We start from the raw sequence: 9,294 nt of genomic DNA on the forward strand, positions 1-9,294 counted from the left end.
TATCAATATTCTATATTAATGAAATTGTTCATCAATATAACATCATACTGTTAATGCTAAAACTTTATAAAATTACAAAATTTTTGGTGAATAAAATATATAATTTTTAAATGCTTTTCTCCACGCGCAATTTTCTTAAATATATTTTTCAGAAAGTAATGACAAAGGTATAATGTTTATTTTTTCTAAATAAAGAATACAATTAATTAAAAAATAAAATTACAAAAAGCGGTTTAATATGTTTTAGAAATATAAAATAAAAACTGGAAAAGAGAGCTTGAGTCCATTTCTATGTTTAGTCAGTGCCTGCTGGATTCTGACTGGAATCCTCAAAGTGGGAGCCCCTTGTCCCCTTATTCATTAAAAACGCCTCATTTTTATGTCAATTTTTTAAAAACAAGTAAAATTTTAATATTTTTAACTTAAATTCTTCATTAAGAATTTTTTGTTCGAGTTAGATAAATTTATTAAATTGAAAAAATTCTCACTGTTAAAGAAAAGATCTCAAAAACTCATTTTTAGTTCGAATTTTCTAAACAAGTTGTAAATTGCAGAAGTAAAAGCGAAAAAGATTATAACGTTGGAACTTCACTGTTTCCGTTACACTTGAAAACTCATCCCTGTACACATGAAACTCGAATGCGATGAAATCTGTTTAAAGAAAAATAATAGCAATAATAGCGTTTAACTTATTTTATTTATTTCAAATAAACCAATTTTTAAAATGAAACGTAAATGCATGTGTTATTGCTCTCTTCTTCTGCTTCACTAGAAATTACAGTGTTTCGCGAACACTAATTCAGATCGAAGTCAACTCAACGTCGTCGTTTTGGCTTTGCAGAGCTCTCCTACCGTTGTTGAACTCTTTGCGTTGTTACAGTTTCTAGGGTTTTCGGTTTCATTCTGGTGATTGTTTCGGATATGGGAAGCAGAAAGGAAGAAGAGAGGAACGAGAAAATCATCAGAGGTCTCATGAAGCTTCCGCCGAATCGAAGATGCATTAACTGTAACACTCTGGTAAAATTTCCTGACTTTTTATTTTATTATTTTTTGGGTTAGTGAAAGTGTGTTTTTGGTTTCAATTTCTCTTTGTTTTGAGGTTTCGTGTAATGTGGTTAATTTTCGAAGTAGAAACCTTTGTGAAGTGAATTGGTTCCATTGAAATGAAGTTTTGAAGTGTTTTTGGAAGTTGAGTTGGACGTTGAAGTTTTCAATTCTTTTAATTACGCTTTTGTGAACTGGATCCTCCAAAATCAAAATGAATTAGATGAAATTAGCTCAATAAGTAAGTGTTTTTGTTGAAGACGTGATGCGTTCGAGATTTTGTGGGTAATTGAATTTTTGTTTTTCAATTTAACCTTTGATTTTATTTTCCTTCGAGAGCTTTTCAGGCTTTTATAGTTTTTTCATCATTACTTTTGAGGGGTTCTTGATTATTTATGAATGTAAGCACTTTTCAAAGTTATGATTCCCAGTTAATTGACATGTAACTTTATTTTATTTTTGCAGGGTCCGCAATATGTTTGTACGAATATTTGGACCTTCGTTTGTATGACGTGCAGTGGAATACAGTGAGTTCCTTTTCAACTTATTAAATATATTTGCTCTAGTTCTTTCAGTTTAAAGAAAGGTGACTGTATAATTGTACATTTAAGTCATATGATTTTGTATTCCCAGGATGATTTTAGGTGTTCTTATGGCTAGAATTTATCATGAACGTGTGAGATTTTTATTTGCTTTTAATATTGCTTAAAATTTTCATTTCTGAATTAGATAATGGACTTGTAATTAGAGAAAATTTAAAATCAAATTGGAATTCTTTTAAAGTTCCGTTTTACTTGTGACTATGCTTGATGCATGATAAAATTGGAAAATGAGGAGGCCACCCAAGTAATGGTAATTGGTTTTAAAGGAAATGCTGATTTTTTATTTAATTAATTCCATGTATTCACATAAAATATAACCTGGTAACTAATTATATTCAAAGCTATAAACCTTGATTTTGTTTCTTGAACTACATGTTCTATCTTCTTCACTTCTTTATGAGGTTGTATGCATATTTTTCATGCTTTAGGGGTAATAAAGTATTTATCTATTTTGGTAAGTCATGACATTTTGTTGAAACTGAATTAGTGGACTTTTTAAGTATAGTAGAAATAATGACGTTTGAACGTTGGATCTCATGTAAACTACCCAAGCCCATTACCATTAAACCAACCCTAGTGGCTTGAAGTAGTGATTCTATTTGACTATAATGCACAAGTCCTTAAATTAATTGTTTATCTTTATGTCATGCAGTCGTGAGTTTACCCATCGTGTGAAGTCTGTATCTATGGCAAAGTTCACTTCGCAAGAAGTTGACTCTCTTCAAAATGGGGGTAATCAGGTACAATGGCGGATTATATTCTTTTCAACCTTTGGATCCACTTTTATTTCCTTGTTAAAAAAAGATTTATCTGTGATTATTTCATTTCAGCGTGCAAGGGAAATATATTTGAAAAATTGGGACTTCCAAAGGCAGCGATTGCCTGATAGCAGGTTCAGTTTACTGTTAAGATTATAATACCAACACAATATTTAGTTATCTACATATCTGAATATATAACTCCTTATGGGACACATCATGTTTTTATTTTGCAGTAATGTTGATAAAATAAGAGAGTTTATAAGGAATGTATATGTGGATCGAAGATATGCAGCAGCTAAGTCTTCTGATAAGCCTCCAAGAGATGTGCAGGCAATATACTTTTAGATGTTTATTTGTTTAAGTTCTGGTATTATTTTTTTGTTTGATGGAGTAGGATATGTATGAGCGCTTCTTTGTTCTAAGACATTAGAAATTTTCTTCAACTTAATTCAATTTTAAATAAAGTGATAAGATTGGTTTTATTTCTTGTTTGTTGCTTATAAATATTTAATGGAAACTTTCAACATTGCATTGCATTGAGGTTAAATGTTCACAATTACAAATGAAATCTACTAGACATAATTACTTGCCCCAGTGTCCTTAAATCAGAATTTTTACTCTGTAGTTTAATGATAAACATTTTATATGTGCAACTGGCTGTAGAGCCCTAGAATTCATGAAGATGATACAAGGCGTGCCAGTTCGTATCACTCATATTCTCAAAGTCCTCCATATGATTACCAATATGAAGATCGACGCTATGGAAAACAAACAGCTGCACTGACCAGGAAGCCTGGTTCAGATAAAGTTCGCTATGAAGGAAAGATAAGTAGTATTATTTATAGTCCTGGTCGCTTCAGTGATCATGCATATGATGACAGATTTGCAAATGAGGGGTCTGGTCCCAGAATCTCAGATTTTTCTGTGTCTAATGGTGGTGAGCAATTCAAATCTGATGTTCAGCGTTCTGGTGGCCATTCAAGTGAAGATGTGTGGTCTCATGCAATAAATACGTCTCTGGAAACTAACTCCAAGAGAGACGCAGACAGAATTCATCATCCACAGGTTTGTTTCTCTTGTTCTTGTTCCATGATATATAGAAAGATGTGTGCTTGCTTAAACATGATTTTTTCCCAAGACTTTTATCAATATTATGCAGTTGTTATTGAAGGTTATTCGTGTTTTCACTTTTCTGATTATATGATACTCTGAACCTGAAAGGTTAAAAATCCTTGTATTGGATAACATTGGTTCTGATAATTGGGTTGCTGCCCACTAAAAAATGTTTTCTCATCTAGGAATCAACTAACAAGATGATATATCTCAGTATTCTACCCTTAACTTTGGAGGCTGTAGATTTGGGATTTAGCCAAGAACCGATTTTTCTTGTAGGCATTTAACAGTAAAATGATTTTTGTTGAACGATACCTTGCTGAAAAGTCAAGGGATTGACAGAATCAGAGTAATTTATTATTGTTTGAGTTTTCTTGGTGATTATTCATTTATTTTGTTGCATTTGAAATGCTGTTGAGTGGTGACCTTATATCAGTAGCATGCATGCTGAGCATCCGACTTCATTTTGTTGATGACATTAATTTGGACTTTTCCCCCAGAGAACTACTTCACTGGGATCAACAGATAGCAACCTGTCATCCTTAAGATCTTACAGTTCTGGTGGCTTAGTTGATTTTTCCTCGGAACCTTTCCAGGCTTTTGGATCCCATCAAAATAAAGTGTCTTGTGCTTCACAACCTTTTGATCTGGGAAGTTCTGTTAGTTCAGATCTTTCCAAGACACCAGTGGCAACTGAACCATTCTCTTCATCAGCTTCATCTATTGACCTTTTTCAGTTGCCAGCTGTGCCCTCTCAGGCTACATCAGTGGATCTGTTTCAATCATCTGGTTTATCTTCAATTTCATCTTTCAACGAGAGTCAACCCACAAAAGCATCCCAATCCTCATCTGTTGACTTCTTTATGGATCTTTCTCAGCAGCCATCTGCTGCAACCTCAAATGAGAAGTCACTAGAGTTCTCTGTCCCCAAAAATGAAGGATGGGCAACATTTGATATGCCTCAGCTCACAACATCTACTGCACAAGTAGAAATTCCGACAGCAGTACCTTCAAGTGCCAATCCCTTGCAGGAAAGATTTGATCCATTTTCAAACTTAAATGCAAATATGCAATGGCCATCTTCTGAAACTTCTAGTATTAGTGTTCTGTCTTCAGTTACATCCAATTTATGGCACGATGACATGTGGAATGGAGAAGAGCAAGTTTCTGTTATGGCAACAAACACTCAAGTAAGCACTAGGAAGCTTGGTGTATGTCTGGTTTTTGTAATACTCCATAATCATAAATCTTCCAAATTGGAGACACATTGGAAAAATTGCAACTTAAATAAGATTTTTTTTCTTTTGAGACTGAACAGCCATGGAATGCATTTAAAGATTCCAGTACCTCTGTTCCTGTGGATGTCCTTAATCAAGGATCAGAAATGCACAATCTTTCATCAAGTGATGATCAGTTTTTGAATTTAAGAGCTTCTGAGGTTGGTATCTATATGTTGCATTACCAAGATAGTCTATGTTTTTGAAAATAAAAGAAATTCTCTTGTTTTTCTTCTATCAGGGATCCAATAAAGGTGGGATGCAAGATGTTGCCCCTGTTGATGGGTTTGATCATGACCTTTCATCACATTTTGTTAATGGCTTACCATATCCTCCATCTGCATTTCCGCCTATGGTTTGTGATCTTGAATTGCTTGAGATTTATTTATTCTATTTTGAGTGGCTGTGATGTTTTGTTTTCCCTTGTTTGATTGTAATTTTGTATTATTTTTTATTTCTTCTTTCAGGGAGAGGTTCAGCATAATGAAGTCAACTGTAAATCAACTAACCCATTTGATTATCCTTATGACTCAGATGTAGAACATAATAATTTGGTACGTCATGAACTGTGAATAGACTTTCATCTGTCAATTAGTAGGTGATTAAGGTTAAGTGTATAGTTTTCCCAACCACTATTGCTCTTATTAAACTAGTTCCTAGTGATACTTATTATTTCTGCATGTTTGCTCTGGTACAATGATCATGATTCCTTTCATACACTTGAAATTTACTGGTATGTGGTTAAGTATTTATGTTCTGCTCTGTGGAATGTACATAGTTTGGCCTTTCTAAACAGTTCCCTTTTTATGTTCTGACTGTCCATAAAAAATTGTCGCAACCCCAACACAGCTCCAAAAAGGCAAATGATATTTTTTATTTAGATTTTCTTGTAACTTTTTTCCTCATTAAAACATTTTCCTGACGCTTTCTCACTTCTAAAACCACCATATGCATATAGCTCTAAAGCTCTCCCTCTATGATGTTTGAAATTTAACATGCTGAAAACTACTACCTAGTAATAGTCTTATGTGCAATCATATCACCCTAGTTTATACTTGTACAATGCTTGTATTGTTGAACTTATTTAAATGCTATGTAGACGTTTTAATCTTAACAAACAAAGTTCCTCCACTGTTAATGCTACACACTGAAAAGATATAAATTTCAAAATGTGGATCTTGGGATATTAGAGACAGAAAGATAGTAACTTGTTTTTCAGTTTCCTGTTGTTTGTAACATGTGTGCAGTGCCAATTGCAATTCCTTGATGTCAGCTCTCTACAAGCTGCTCTGCCAGATTCCCAGCTATCATCCACCTTCCAAAGTGGAATTGACGAACCATGGCTACCTCAGAATACAGTGAACCCTTATATCTCCTCTGCAGGACAAGGTAGTTCTTAAAGACTCATACTGGAAGTTCAAAAAATCATATAATCATGGTCATTGTCTTACTTCTATCTCCACAGCTGTTAGAATCATCTCATTGGTGTTCACACGACTAAAATAAATGCTATTCACATATCTATTGGTAGGATTTTAATACATTTCAAATATTCGTATAGCTAGAATTTTCTTACTACCATCCTATTCTGGTTTTGGTTTATTTATGTAGGTGGTTTGACATTCATGGCTGCACCACCGCCAAGTTCTCAAATACCGTAAGTTAGCATACATGGCCTTTGTTTTTTTTTTATTTGATTCAGTGGTTGAGAACTGGAGATGAATTGCAAGTCAATGTGCGCTTACCCTGTGATAATAAATGATTGGTTTTTCAATTCATTAGAAGAATGTTGTTTGGTTATCTTTCATACAAACTAGTATAAGGGATTAAAATATCATCATTATTAAATAATGGTGAAATTATGTATCTTAAAAACAAAAAAGGTAAAATAGATGTATTTATGAACTATTATAAAGATTCTATTTTATTATATAGGAAAAAAAATAAAGATACAAGACTTTTGAAATTGAGGAGAAAATTAGAGAGTATATATACAGTTTCATCTTCGAAAGTGGCAACCTATAGTCCTATATTGATTTGGTCCTTAAAAAGTTTGTATGTATACAATTTAGTCCCTGAATTAATCTATCAACTTCATGACAAAATAGTCATAGTCTTTCTCTGTGAACCTAGCTTTCAAATTTGTCAACTTTGTGACTATTTAATTCTCAGAACTCTGAACTTCATGACAAATTTAGTCTCCAAATTGGATTAACGTTACGTTGGATGGACTATTTTGTCATGGACTTGACAAATTTAGAGATTATATTGTGTACATTTAAACTTTTAGAGATAAAATTAACACATCACTTTTAGAGATAAAATTGTATATTTACTCTATTTAAATCAAGATATACCATCTCTATGTATTAATTTAATACCATATCTCACAATTTAAAATTCAAATTTTAATTGGCTGAATTAAATAGAATTAATGAAATTTGATGGAAATAAACAATATAATAAAATAAAATGTGAGATACTTAATACAGGAGAAGTTCCATGGTTTATCGAGAAAGAGTATTTAAAAATTCTTTTGTTAATGAATACTCTGATTTATATTAGGCCAATGTAAAAATGGTCCCTATATTTTAGCACTTTTTTGCTTTTGTTCCTTCTACTTTTTTTTATAATTTTAATCCTTACATTTTCACAAATTTTTTGTTTTAATCCTCTTACTAATGTGGTCTAATAAGAGATTGTCATATGTCATTTTTTTATTGGACCATGTCAGTAACACAGGGACTAAAATACAAAAAAAATTCCAAAAATTTAAGGACCAAAATCAAAGGAAAAAAGTTCAGAGGAACCAAAAGCAAAAAAGCATTTAAATGTAGAGATCGACTTCATATTTAAGCCGCTTTATATTACACTATGTGGATGTGTCTATGTATCAAAATTTAACAGTCTAAGATACTTACGATGGAGGCCAGCGAATGATATTGGGAGAGAAAGACCTTCACTTAGTTGTCAGTAAACTTTGTGTGGTCCACCCTTCATTGATATCCTTGGGTATGAATGGCTATTAAACCTTATATAGGGTGTTGGCCACAGATGGATTCCTTGCTACTAATTTTGAAAGGAAAGAAAGTTGGCCTCTCGGTGGTCCCGAGTAAACTTCTTTATCAAGCGAGTGAAGCTTCATCATCTTTGTATTCCAACATCGAAAGGGTTGTACTGGGCTGCTGGCCGGTTTGGTTCCAGCTTTAATAGATATCCATTTGTGACATTATATTTTATAAAGTTGGAAATTCTACACTACCCCTGTAAATCTACTCCGAAGTATGTTTTTTTTATAAAAATATCTATTTAATATTGTAAAACTATTTGTTTATTAACTGTAGTGCATTACATAGAATTAGATTTATATGCAGGAGCAAAACTTAATTTACACATCTTGTGTACTTATTATATAATTATAAGCATGTTCATTGACTTTTTGAGTTGATAATTTACAGGAACATCCAGACGCAGGGACCAGTTGCTTCTGTTGGGGGCAATCCCTTTGCATAGGATTATACTGCAAAATTTGGAGCCAGTCATGGGGAAATTTATGCATAGCTAGTCTAGTAGTTACTCATGACATAGATTTTAATGCTTTTATTCACATCAGATTAAAATGTTTCCCATTACTTCCACGGCAAGGAAGGCCTTGGAATTCATAGTCCCTGCCATATACTTGCCATGCGTTTATATTTTTGCAATTGGATGCCATAGTTATTGTCAAAAAAAATGGCATTGTAGTTAGAATTCTTAAAATGTTTAATTAGTCTTCTGGCTGGCAACGAATGTAAACAATTTGGATCAAGATAGACTGTTGATGGTATTCGACCTTGTTATTGTAATTGCTATTCTATGTAATCCAAAGCTTGTTAATTGTTTCGAATTGCTTCGATGTAGATACTACCTCCTTTATCAACGACGTGCATTAATATAATGGGTTTCATTAACCAATATAATGTTGCTAACATTTAGGCCTGATTGTGAATAAAGAGTTGAATTACTAGCCCATCCATTCACGCATCCTAATTCAGCAAACTTACGAAATTTGCTGCTTTGGTGAGAAATTCTTTATAGTCACATGAATTGTGAACAAAATTTAATTTTATTCAATTTTTTTAACATTGTTTACTATGTTATGATATTATATGTAAAAATATAACACATTCTAATATGCAATAAAAATAAAATTAAGATTTTGTTATAAATATATTATCGTTATTTAATAATTATAATATTTTATATGTAGCTTTTATCTTCATGTGAAGAAAAGATTAACATTTTATAGAAAAATATAAAAAAAATTCAATATATTTTTTTAATTGTGCATAAAGTGTTTTATACACGTTCTAACAATGATAAATTTGATAACTAGGTAAGAATTAGAGATGAATTAACTAAATTATCACTGTATGAAAAGAAGTTACATTAGAGGTCTCATCATGAAAATATTCATTAACTTAGTTGTCAACACGGATTGTCAACACAAATAAATAT

General features: G+C 32.3%; 1 protein-coding gene across 7 annotated transcripts; it reads left to right on the forward strand.

The window, feature by feature from the left end:
• The first annotated feature begins 287 nt into the window (after positions 1 to 287).
• LOC113861340 (probable ADP-ribosylation factor GTPase-activating protein AGD14) lies at positions 288 to 8,689 on the forward strand. Of its 7 annotated transcripts, XM_027494099.1 has the most exons (14): positions 288 to 334; positions 842 to 1,017; positions 1,510 to 1,571; positions 2,299 to 2,386; positions 2,477 to 2,538; positions 2,641 to 2,737; positions 3,071 to 3,472; positions 4,021 to 4,710; positions 4,830 to 4,958; positions 5,039 to 5,152; positions 5,265 to 5,351; positions 6,045 to 6,186; positions 6,409 to 6,454; positions 8,256 to 8,680. In XM_027494099.1, exons 2-14 carry the CDS (start codon positions 922 to 924, stop codon positions 8,308 to 8,310), a joined length of 2,070 nt encoding a protein of 689 aa, XP_027349900.1. In that variant the 5' UTR covers positions 288 to 334; positions 842 to 921; the 3' UTR covers positions 8,311 to 8,680. The 7 variants fall into 7 exon arrangements, 3 of the variants coding, with proteins under 3 accessions (XP_027349900.1, XP_027349901.1, XP_027349902.1); XM_027494100.1 differs by having other exon boundaries at positions 292 to 1,017; positions 4,839 to 4,958; XR_003504200.1 differs by lacking the exon at positions 288 to 334 and having other exon boundaries at positions 603 to 1,017; positions 4,839 to 4,958; positions 6,017 to 6,186; positions 8,256 to 8,689.
• The last annotated feature ends 605 nt before the right edge of the window (positions 8,690 to 9,294 follow it).

This window comes from Abrus precatorius, unplaced genomic scaffold (assembly GCF_003935025.1).
Source record: "Abrus precatorius isolate BTA unplaced genomic scaffold, Abrus_2018 Scaffold3, whole genome shotgun sequence".
Lineage (NCBI taxonomy): Eukaryota > Viridiplantae > Streptophyta > Magnoliopsida > Fabales > Fabaceae > Abrus > Abrus precatorius.

Coding starts and splice junctions, on each gene's coding strand:
- LOC113861340 (XM_027494099.1), top strand. CDS start 922: ATGGGAAGCAGAAAGGAAGAAGAGAGGAACGAGAAAATCATCAGAGGT. Junction 1,018..1,509: donor GCATTAACTGTAACACTCTG/GTAAAATTTCCT, acceptor TTATTTTTGCAG/GGTCCGCAATATGTTTGTAC. Junction 2,539..2,640: donor CAGCGATTGCCTGATAGCAG/GTTCAGTTTACT, acceptor TTTATTTTGCAG/TAATGTTGATAAAATAAGAG.